Source organism: Myotis myotis, unplaced genomic scaffold (genome assembly GCF_014108235.1).
Source record: "Myotis myotis isolate mMyoMyo1 unplaced genomic scaffold, mMyoMyo1.p scaffold_m19_p_4, whole genome shotgun sequence".
NCBI lineage: Eukaryota > Metazoa > Chordata > Mammalia > Chiroptera > Vespertilionidae > Myotis > Myotis myotis.
Window position 1 is genome coordinate 37,964,872 of NW_023416346.1, and position 12,263 is coordinate 37,977,134.

Sequence of the window (12,263 nt, forward strand, 5' to 3'; positions counted from 1 at the left end):
AAAACAACTATCTAGTTTGTTTTCTGCCAGGCCTATCCTTCATAACCTGATTCCTTATTTTCAGACCAGGATATATATTGACTTAATTATTTCTGTGAAAGAGAGCAACAGCTTTTTATCCTGTCTATTAAAAGAAATGTGATTGTGTTTGTTTTTCCATCAGGATAACATGGCAGTCCCTGAATTAGTCTTAGGTGAAAATGTTGCATAGAAGTTAAACTTTCCTTTAGTTACACCCATTAAATTACTTAAGCATGTAAACATACATGCACAGAATACCCTCATCTGCCAAGAAAATAGGAAGCTTCTTAGCTGTATATTAGCTTATACCCTTCCTTCACTTGGTATTTATGCTAAATTCTATCCAGAACTCTAAGATTGTTCTTGAGTATACATGCTTCATTTGTCCTTTGCACACTCCCCCAACCGTCCACCTTCCTACACACACACAGACAAGTATTACTATTTCATTTTGAAGAAATAGCATTGTCAAACATGGCACTTAAGCTGTGCACGTGCAAATCATTGATATAATACTGACCCATGTTTTTTCAGTATGTCCAATTTAGGTAGTGGTTTTGTCTTTGTCAGCAATGTTATTAATATTTTGGGCTTATTTCTCAGTGAGGGCATAAGTAGTAGTGATTTAAAATATACCTTTAAATTTCTTTGGGGTTACTTTTTTATGGTTGTTTTAGTGTTAGATTTTATTAGTTCTGTAAGGAAGAATTGGTTGGAAAATGCAAATGCATTATAACTAACTTGCTTTGGCTACAGTTTTATAATAAATACCTTGAATTAGTTGTAGGATGTTTTGGTTTGTGACAAGATTGAGAAAAGAATTAGCTTATAAACGACATTTAAAACTCATGAATGTTGCAAATGATTTAGAGGTTAGTAATATAAATGAAGTTTAACAACATTAATTGGTAATGCTGGCTATATATAAAACCTATATGTGTGTAAGTAGTAAGGAAATAATTCACAACCATGTGCAAATTAATTTTTTCAAATTAGAAACTAAATTGTGACAGCATATTCTTAACCTTTTTACAGTTTATTTATAGTTTTTTTTTTAAATTTTAGTTTCAGTCTGATGGAAGCAAACAAGAAGATAAAGAGAAAACGGTAAGAGACTGGAAAAATCCAATGTGTCTAATGTTTGTCTAGGTACGGAATACTGAAAATTTTACTATGGACAAGCTTTCATCACCTGTGTGAATAATTATTATACAAGTTATCTTTTAAGATTGACAGTCTCCTGTTTCTGAGGATTACCATCTGAAGAAGGAAGAGGGATAATAAAAGCTCCTCATTCTCTAGCTACCTCTTTCCTTCCCTCACTTCATTTGCTTTCTTAGATGGAGAAACACAACCATTATATGGAAAAGGACAGTGATAGTGTGGGGGATTAGATACGGTGTGTTATGAGATCAAGAAATGGCAATTTTTCCAAGGCTGACAAATTTATTTGTGGGGGGATTAATATGGACCTCTTACTGAAATAATTTTTCCTCCTTTTTTTTAGGAAGTTATCCTCAGCTGTTTGCTTAGCATTACTGACCAGGTACTACTTCCATCTCTTTCTTTGATGGACTGCAATGCTTGTATGTCTGAGGAACTATGGGGAATGTTTAAAACATTTCCATATCAGCACAGGTAAATATGTAATATTTTTGTATTTTGAACTACTATTTTAGTGTATTAACCTCAAAGTGTTTAACTTTCCCTAATTCTTCATCTCATTTTTTAAGATACCGTCTGTATGGCCAGTGGAAGAATGAAACTTACAACAGTCACCCACTTTTAGTAAAAGTTAAAGCTCAAACAATAGATAGAGCCAAATATATCATGAAGTAAGTTTTAATTAATTTTCTTTATATTGATCTAAAGTATAACTGGATCTAATTTACTTTCAGCCAGCTTATGTTGGAGCCTCAATTTTGAAGAAGCCCAAGAGTATTTCCTAATGGCATAGCTACTTATATACTGCAGATAGAATGACTATAGATTTTTGTGGTTTATAGCTCATTTTGACTACCAGGTTAGTTTTTGTAATTGTGTTTGTATAGCTATGAAATCTAATAAAAATCCTTTTTAATGCATTAATTATAGGGTTTTTTTTTACATTATAGGATTTTTTAAAAGTACAACCTACTGTGGCCTTTGCTTAATTTGCATTATACATTTAATGGCTTGTGTAAGGTAGTCAAAGGTCTAGGAATTTCTACTGCTGAAAGTTATTATAAGAAAGATTTTTTTCCTTTTTGAAGATCTAATAGAATTATGTAGAACTATCTCCATAGGAAGTCACCTTTAGAAAAATTTAAATTTCTTTTTATTTGTGTGCTTTATTTTCATGTCATTAAAAGCACAAGAGTGATGTTTTTTATTTTTTACTTCCTGGTAAACTGTTTGAAGTTTAGTTATGAAAATTTTATATTTCACATTAGTATTGGTTTAGATATAAATACTGCTCTATTGCAAATATTTTTAGCAAGGCTCTTTATCATTTCTTTATCATTCACGCAGTAGTATGATTATTCTAATTAAAAACAGTGCATTCTGTAGTTTAACTAGATTTCACAGTTTGCCGTATTATTGTTTTTGCCCAGTGATATTGTTCCTGGTCACAGTCTACTGGGAAACGTGTGTGCACATTCACATTCTGTTTCAATAGGTGTTGCTATACAGTGTATAAAATTCTATGGGAGGTTAAAGAAGATAGTGAATTATTTCACGCCGTGAAAGTTAGGGAATGCATGGAAAGAGATTAATATTAGAACTGGTTCTTCTGAAAGAGTTTTGGTCTTAAGAATTCCCCAGGTTAAAAAAACAGAATTCCCCAGGTAGAGTTCCTAGCTTAACAACAACTACTAATATTTATGGAGCCATTATTGTGTGGGCCAGCCACTGAACTAAGTGCTTTATATTGATTATTTAATAATATATTAACTATTATTAAATCTCTTGAATATGTTTCTTCCATACTCTACTGCCATTAACTTAGTTCTTTCATCTGGAGTATTACAGCGCCTTGTATTCTTTCTTCAAAAGTCCTTTAGTGACTAACCATTGCCACAGGTTGTATGTTAAATTTTATGGTAAGGTAAAATAAGAGGCCCTCCATGACTTGTCCCTCCCTATTTTCAACCTCATTTCCTGCCAGTTCTACCTCCAGCTGTACTGAGCCCACTTATGTTTTCCTGAATGTGCTATGGTCTCCTTTTCCTTTGCAGATATATATATATATTTTTCTGTTCGTATAATTTTTTTCTTTTAGCTTTTCTCTCTTTGTCTGGTGGCCTCATACTCCGTTGGTTGGCTCCAGTGTCACCTCTGTGAAGCTTTCTGTAGTATATACTGCTAAGCATAATTGATCTTTATCTGTGCCACCACTGTCCCATATACATATAATGCTATCACTTAGATACATTATTATTATGATTTTTCTTTTTTAATTATCTAATTTTTGAATTGTGTATATATTTACAATGTTTAAATTTCAGTATATATAAAAAGGTTGGCAAGAAAATGCCTCTCATCCCATTCCCCTTTCCATTCAGTCCTCCCAAGGGAACAAAGTACCACTGTTTAGTTTCTTATTTATCCTGCTGACATTTTTATGTATATACAAATGAATACAAATATATTCCCCCTTATTATACTATTGATAGCATATAATAAGTACTGTTCTGAGATTTGCTCTGTTTGTTTAAGAATATAAACATTTAAAAAATGCTTTTTAACTCTGTCTCCGCAGCTGGACTGAGCATGAAGCAGGAGCTGTTAGTCTCCTTTTTCCTAGTGCTTAGCACTTTGCCTGTCAATAGAAAACATTAATATGAATGAATAAATTAATAAAAATTTCACAACATATGTGCAGAATTTTAAATGTACTTGGATTTGTGTTAGCTATAACTATTTCACTGGCTTGAATAGTGTGATTCTGATACTGATTGAACTTTTTATGTTGAGAATGGAATGTATTAATTTATTACTTGCAGAATTTTACAAGTTTTGATTACTGTTTAAAAAATGAATTTGCTATAGGGCATCTAATACTTCATTCTGCAAATACTCATTGTGTTCCATATGCCAGGCACCATGGTAGCTTGAAGGGAAGTTATAGTCAAGAAAGTATTCCTTTTATTTTTGTTTCCCCCTTCAGAGTGTGGGAGGCAGAAAGGAACAGGATAAAACGTATTTATAGATGAAGGGTTAGCTTTGGCAAGTAGGAGGGCCACCTGAAACGGTATGGTTAGAAGTAAGGACAGATGGTGTTAAGTTTTAAGGTGAAACAGAGTATAGCCAAAGTTTGAAACTGATGGATGTCTCTTTTGTGGCAAAAAAAAAAATTCAAGAAACTAGTCCAAGGAGAATGGGAAAGGGAAGCAGTTGATGATTTTAAAAAATTTTAATTGGAGGGTTAGTTTTGTCATAAGACGCTTCTTCAGATAATTATATCAAGTTTGTTACTTTGAGAATGGCCACATTCCTGAGCTATCAACTGAATTTATTATTGCTTCATTATATTTTCATTTTAGAAAGCTTCCTATCACTTGTAAGCTTTTCATGTTTGAAGTTTCTAGATTTATTATGCAATAATCTTATTGGAAGAGTTTAAGATGGTGTATAATAGACATTTCACAGATATAAATTTCTAGAATGTTAGTAAAAGAATACTGAGCAGAGGAAAAAATTAAAGAAGAAGGAAAGGATAATTTACTTTTCAAAAATTCTTTACTTTAGAGACACTTTCTGAGAACCAGAGAACTTCCTGTATCAAGGAATATAGTATTAGCTATTATGGTCACTGACAGATGGTGTGAGATATTTCATTACATTATACCAAATTGGATATCTTAATCTCTAAACTGATAAAAATAGCCCTTCTTAATTTAAAATAATTATGATTCTCCATAAGAAGTTTTATGTACTTGTAGAATACCTTAGAGTTTTAATGCTTATTAGACTATTACTACAAAATAGAAATGTGTGTATTATAAATTAAGCATTAAGACAAGATCTTAATGACTTCTGGGAGAATGCCTAATCAAAATAGTCCCAAGTCCTTCATTCAAGTCTGTGATAAATGTGGTTGTTTACATGGATCCATTTTGGATATTTGGCAAGGAATTTTTTTTTCATGATGTATCAAAGCTATCAACATTATGAGGGAAATTACTTAAGATGATCCATGTCACCTTTTTCTCCCCTTGTAGGCGTCTAACCAAGGAAAATGTGAAACCTTCTGGAAGACAGATTGGGAAGCTTAGCCACAGCAATCCAACCATTTTGTTTGATTATGTATGTTTTTGGGTTAATATTATTTTAAGGGTTTTTTTTTTTTTGTCTTTAAGTCAGCATAAGTAGAATGGACTGATGTAGTTTTAAAAGTGTTTTATAGAGGAAAAAACCTTTAGCAAATGAATCATTTTATCATTAATTTTGTTTTTAGAATATATTTAACAAATTGATCTATTTTAATAATATGTAACAGTGTTGCTGTTATAAACAGTCTAATATCTTTACCACATTTTGATTTATAGAAGCAGTAATAGATTCATTATTTGATTGTAGTTAGAAACATTTGAATAACATTTCATTGATTTCATATGTTCATATTTAAATAGAAATTTCGAAAACACATTTGACTAGCCTCTATATGTCTAAAATTCAAATTTAGATATCTTAGAATTATTTCCTAATTGGAAATGTAGCCCAAGAAAATATAATATGTCCCCCCAAAATGTATACACACTTTAACAGCTGATTTTTATTACATTTTGAAAATGAAATATATTTTAATAAACACTGCCTTTATAATTATTCAAAGTGTATACATTTTTGGAACACCCAAGGTTTTTATATAAATATTAAATGGAAGGAAACTATTTTTGAAAAATAAAATGTATAGCCATTATTTAGTTAGCACAGAAGTTCTCTTTTGATTAGTTAACACCATCTATTCTATGTTGCTATCTTCCAGATTTTGTCACAAATACAGAAGTATGATAACTTAATAACACCTGTAGTAGATTCACTGAAATACCTCACTTCGTTGAATTATGATGTCTTGGCCTGTATCCTTTTAAGTGAAGTAATACATAGATTTCACATTCCATAGATCTTAATGGTGAATGTTTTATTTTCATTCTAAGTTCCTTTTGTAACCATCTGAGATTGATTCAGTTGGTTGATCTGAAGGTTGTTCAGTCAGGAGAGAGAGAGGGGAAAAGAGAGAGTGTCTGTGTTGTGTATAGGGAAAAACAGTGTTACATTTACTAAACATTTTTCTTTATCACCCCACTGATTACTCAATGGGAAGAAAAAAAATCTTTTTATTTTATTTTAATTATTAAATTTATTGGAGTAACATTGATTAATAAGATCATATAGTTTTCAAATGTATAAACATTTGATATAGGTGGAGTCTATTGCTTGCTGAAAGATGGGAAAAAGCTAAAGAAGAGTTGATACTATAGTGAGTCTAGTTTTCATTAATTTGCAATAACTTGAAGCTAACAATTGTATTTTTTCCTAAGAAATGGCATTTTTGTTGTTGTTTTAAGAGTCTTTGATAGAGATGTAGTGACTTAAATTTTTTCCTTAATGTGTGAAAGATTGTATCATTGAAGCTTTAGCTAATCCAGAAAAAGAGAGAATGAAACATGATGACACAACCATCTCAAGCTGGCTTCAGAGTAAGTATTTTTATTTTTTCCAAGGATGACATTTATGACTGCCATGCGGTGTGCTCCTTTACCTATTCTAAGAGCCTATTGGCAAGAGCTCTTGAGAATAGCCACTCAACTTTTTTTTACTGGTGTCCAAGTTCTTGACTGTGTAAGGAAGTTCATATAATACTTACTCATTTTCCAACTCAAGAGGCCAGTATTGGCTATGATAGAATTGGGCAAGTATTACTGGGGAGATGAAAATGCACTTTTATTATCTTAGAGGAATTAATCTTTTTAAAAATAAATTTTTATTGATTTCAGAGAGGAAGGGAGAGGGAAAGAGAGATAGAAGCATCAGTGATGAGAAAGAATCATTGATTGGTTGCTTCCTGCATGCCCCCCAGCTGGGGATCGAGCCCACTACCCAGGCATATGCCCTGACTAGGAATAGGAATCGAACCGTGACCTCCTGGTTCATGGGTCGATGTTCAACCACTGAGCCATACTGGCTGGGCTGGGGAATTAATCTTAAGGGAACTATTCTCCTTTCATTTTTATCGTGAGGTTTCAGTCATATTAAAAGAACAAAAACTTGGTTGTTTAATAATAAAAAACTCTAGCCTTAAAAAAAAAAATGTCTTATATCTTTGATTTCTAGCAGCTAGTTCCCCCTTTTTTCAACCTTTCCTATCTGATAGCTGAATCTTGCAGTAGCTCCCCATTGCCTTTTAAAGTCTGCAATCTAGTAAGTCATACAAGTAAGTTCTTTGGGAATCAGGTTCTTACTCACCGTATTAGCCTCGTCTTTTGCTCCTCCTCAGTATTCCATTAATATTGAAGTTCTTGCACTTTCCATGTCTCGTTTTCACATTATTCCCTTTACTTGGAATGCCCTTCCTTGCTCACTCACCTCCTCCACTACATCTTAGATTTCAGCTTAGATTTCATCTTAGAGGTCATTTTCTTTGGAAAGCTTTCCCTGTTAATGCTCCTACCCCAAAATCAGAATTAGGTGCCTTTTTTTCTGCACTCCCATGGAATGTTTTATTCCTCATAGTTATTTCAGTTTCTTTTCTTTATCCATCATTAGACTGTAAGCTCCTTGAGGGCAGGACCTATGTTTTGTCCATTATCCTTTAGGTGCTCAACAAATAATTGTCAAAAAGGCTACAGATAACCTGATTCTACTAGGATCTCCTCTTAACTTGACTGGGATTTTCTCTCTACTCATGATGTGATAAGGGCTATTGGTTAAAATTGGTCTTTTTTTCTGCTTCTTGGTCTGGCATTGCTTTACCTGTTTCCTTACTCCTCCACAACTAGTAGCATGTTTCTAGATAAAAATATTTTTTTTTCATGACAAACATTTGAGGGGCAGGTGTTTTGTTGACCATTCAAGTTTACTGACTAATCTGAAAGATTTTGTCATGGCCACAGGTTCTGGAAACAGGCCATATATATTTGAATCACTGCTCTTACCATGGACCAATTATGTGACCATGAGCAAGATACATTATATCTGTGTTCTAAATTTTCATCAAACCTGAGATGATTATTGTAAAGATTAAATGAGATAAGTTAACATAAAGTGCTTATCTAATACAGTGTTTCACATATGTATCCTCAATAAATATTAGCTATTATCAATTATAAAACTCTTATTAAGTGGTATCAGCAATACAATTATTCCTATCTCATTTTGTTTTAGAAATTGAGTTAGTTGAAGAAATGACTTTCAATATTGTACTTTTTGTTTTATGAATTGTTTTTTAAAAGCCCTTTTTTAATTTCATATAGGTCTGGCTAGTTTCTGTGGTGCAGTTTTTCGTAAATATCCAATTGATCTTGCTGGTCTTCTTCAATATGTGGCTAATCAGCTAAAGGCGGGCAAAAGGTATTCATAGCAAATTATATGTAAATGAAATTCAATAATTAGAGTGCTTCTGGTGACATTGGGATATTAAGATTTCTATTATCCTGAAAAACTATTTGTTGATTGTAGGCTTAAGTAGACTAGTTGCCCACTTATGTAGGTGGAATTCTTTAAGTAAAATAAATTATAATTTAATGCATAAACACTTTTTTGCCAAAAGAAATTAATATTTGGTTATAAATATTGACTACCTGTTAGGCTTTTGAATAAATGGTTAATATGGTATATTGTAAATCCTCTTATGACAAAAGTATTGATTATGCTCCTGGACAGCAGTTGGCCTTTACACTGAGCATTTGGTAGGAGCATGTTTATTCTGAGGGTGTATATAGTATCTTTAACAAAAATTTTTTTTGGAATTTGAACTTTAGAGAGACAGAGCTTACATACCTTTTGAATAGTACCCTCCTTTCTTTATACATACTGAGTTTTATTATTTTATTCTGGACCAATATCAGTGCTTAGAGTTTGAATTAGTATGTATATTAAACCTTATCAGCAGTAGACTGACTAGAATCAAAGAACTGAAAATTGTTTACAAAAGCTCTCTGGTAGAAAGCAAACAAAAAATCTGTAAAGCTATCTGGTGTTCCAAACAAATATTACCTAAGGAATTCTTGACATTATTATTTAGGTTTAGGGAAAATTTAAAAAATTATTTAGATTCAGGATGTTATGAATATAGCACTTATGCTATGCTCATCTAATTGGCCATTCCTATGTATTTTACTCTTTAGTGTCTATAGGCTAGGAGAACATAATGTTATTTTAAAATCTATAATTTAGTTGTCTGTACTGTAAATTTAGTTTTTGTGACCATCTAATTAAAAGATAGTTTAAAGAAAAATGTTTTATTGGGACTTGTTGCATACTGATTTGCATGAGGGCCCTCTTGTTTTCAAAAATTATGTTTAGGTAAGACAAGGCCAGTTGAAAGAGTAAGCACTTACAAAGAATCTTAGAAAACTGTTTCTTTGTCTATTACTTTGTGTATTGGATATGTCTAGCTTTACCTTTGGGAAAATATCTGCATTTGTTTTATGGGAAAGAATGTTTTCACTTTATGTTCTTTACTTAACTAATTAAAGATGGTTTTGGAAGTCATAGGCATTATTTCCATTGACAGTCCTGAACTTTAAGAATTAAAATGTATAACTGTTGGCACAATAATAAATGTGCTTAAGGCTGGCCACTAAATTGTCATGTTAGGTCTAAATACCACAACATGGATCTTCTGTCCCCTTCTATTTTTAAAAATATATTTTTATTGATTTCAGAGAGGAAGGTAGAGGGGAGAGAGAGAGAGAGAGAGAGAGAGAGAGAGAGAGAGAGAGAGAGAGAGAGAGAGAGAGAGAGAGAGAAGGAGAAGCACCAATGATGAGAGAGAATCATTGATCCGCTGCCTCCTGCATGCCTCCCTCCCCTACTGGGGATCGAGCCTGCAAACCTGGCATGTGCCATTGACCAGAATCGAACCCGGGACCCTTCAGTCTGCAGGCTGACACTCTATCCACTGTCCCTTCCTTTTTTTCCATCCCCCCTCCTTCCATCCCTCCATTCTTTCCAAGTGTGTGTGATTATTTAGAGAGATATCTCTATACCATAAAAAACATTTTTTGGCCATTCTATACTGGAGGGTTAAAAAAATGCTATGGAGGACATAATTGGGTCACTGATAAGAATGAAATATGAACTGAAAATTCAGCTGATAAAAATGAAATATGAATTATAGATTAAAGTATTGTATCAATGTTAGATCTACTAAAGTTGATAACTGCTGTGGTTATATAAGAGAATAGCTGTATTTTTAGGAAATGCACTCTTAGGAAATAATAGTCTTAAGAATTTTAGGGGTGAATGTTCTCCTAAAATGATGTTACATACTAAATGAACTCTGAAATGGTTCAAAAGATGTGTGTGTGTGTGTGTCTGTGTGTGTGTAGAGAAAGAGGGAGGAGGGAAAGAGAGAAAACACAAATGATAAAACAAATAGGAGTAAAATGTTAATAGGTGAACTTGGGGTAAAGCTTTGGACTGTTTTTATCTTTGCATGTTATCTGTACATTATTTCCAAGTAAAATGTTCAAATAAATGTAAACATATTACATGGCCCAAATATTTTTTGTATAGTTCTAGGAATGCAGTTGTTCCTTAAAAATGCTTTAACCCTTTTCTCCTCATAGTTATGTACAAATAGTTTAGGGGTTCTCAGTTACCATATATTGCCACTTTTATGTTTTAAGTTTCAACTATAGGTTGTTTCTTATTTTTTCTAAATAGTTTTGACCTGCTTATATTGAAAGAAGTGGTACAAAAAATGGCAGGAATAGAAATTACAGAGGAAATGACAATGGAGCAACTAGAGGCCATGACTGGTGGAGAGCAACTAAAAGCTGAGGTGAGAGTTGCTATTTTTATTTATTGATTTTTTTAAAGTTCAGAATGTATGCATGCTCACATTAAAGAATCCAAATAGTACATAAATACATAAACCAAACATCAGAGCCATACTTATTCTCCTCTCACAACTGTCCCCACCTTCCTTTTAAAAATTGTGATATATTAGTTATTTTAACCTTTAGTTAAATGTTTTTATTTATTAACTAGAACCCCATTGCACAAAGATTCGTGCAATAGGCGTTCCTTCCCCTGGCTGCCAGCACCGGTTTTCCTCCTGCACCCGGGACCCAGGCCTTTGGTCCGGCAGCAGCAGAGAAGCCAAGCCTCGAGGCAAGGCTTCACCCCTCTGGCCGCAGCAAGGCTTGGCTACTCCGCTGCGGCCGCAGTGGAGAAGCCAAGCCTCTTCAGTCTTCGGTCTTCACTCTGGTCAGAGCCTTTTGCTCCGCACCTGCATATGCAAATTAACCACCATCTTTGTTGGGTTGGTTTGCATAGTCACTCTGATTGGCTGGTGGGTGTAGCGAAGTGACACCAATTTTGCATGTTTCTCTTTTATTAGTGTAGATTTTTTGAATTTTTAAAAAAATATTTATTGATTTCAGAGAGGAAGAGAGAGGGAGAGACAGATAGAAACATTGATTGGCTGCCTCCTTCACGCCCCCTACTGGGGATCGAGCCCGCAACCTGGGCATGTGCCCTTGGCTGAAATCGAACCTGGGACCCTTTAGTCCGCAGGCCGACGCTCTATACATGAGCCAAACCAGCTAGGGCTATTAATTTTTTAGAGAGAGAGAAGAAGGGAGAGAGAGTGAGAAAGAGAGAGAGAAACACTGATTTGTTAATCCACTTATTTATGCATGCATTGGTTGATCCTTGTATGTGCCCTGACCAGGGATCAAACCCTTAACCTTGGTATCTCTGGACGATGTTCTAACGAACTGAACTACCTGGCCAGGGCATATTTTAACCTTTTTAAAAAGCTGAAACAAAGTAAAGAAAAGGACTACTTTCTTGATTATATGTTCCCCTCAAGCTACCCTGGTGTCTGTAAGGGAAATAAACCACATCTGTAAAGGAAATAAATATCAAATATTCTGTGGTTCTTGGTATCCTAACAGGCATAAATCTGAACATAGCTACTCTGTTGTTGAATCTGCTCCACACTGAATAAAGAATAATCCTTTATAAGAGACTGCATGGTAGAAAATGGAAAATATGCAGACGTTTCAAGGCAGTTGACAGTTATT

General features: G+C 33.6%; 1 protein-coding gene across 16 annotated transcripts in view; it reads left to right on the forward strand.

The window, feature by feature from the left end:
• Positions 1–12,263, forward strand: part of THOC2 (THO complex 2) — a 114,868-nt gene that overhangs the window by 72,064 nt on the left and 30,541 nt on the right. For all 16 annotated transcript variants that reach the window (XR_004967036.1, XR_004967040.1, XR_004967038.1 and 13 more), the window contains exons 13-20: positions 1,087–1,128; positions 1,529–1,659; positions 1,755–1,856; positions 5,226–5,310; positions 5,993–6,086; positions 6,627–6,707; positions 8,481–8,577; positions 10,897–11,014. Coding sequence is in view for 6 of the 16 variants with exons in the window: in XM_036306200.1 (XP_036162093.1) it covers positions 1,087–1,128; positions 1,529–1,659; positions 1,755–1,856; positions 5,226–5,310; positions 5,993–6,086; positions 6,627–6,707; positions 8,481–8,577; positions 10,897–11,014 (750 nt within the window). In the remaining 10 variants the exon portion in view is untranslated. The remainder of the gene's footprint in view (positions 1–1,086; positions 1,129–1,528; positions 1,660–1,754; positions 1,857–5,225; positions 5,311–5,992; positions 6,087–6,626; positions 6,708–8,480; positions 8,578–10,896; positions 11,015–12,263) is intronic.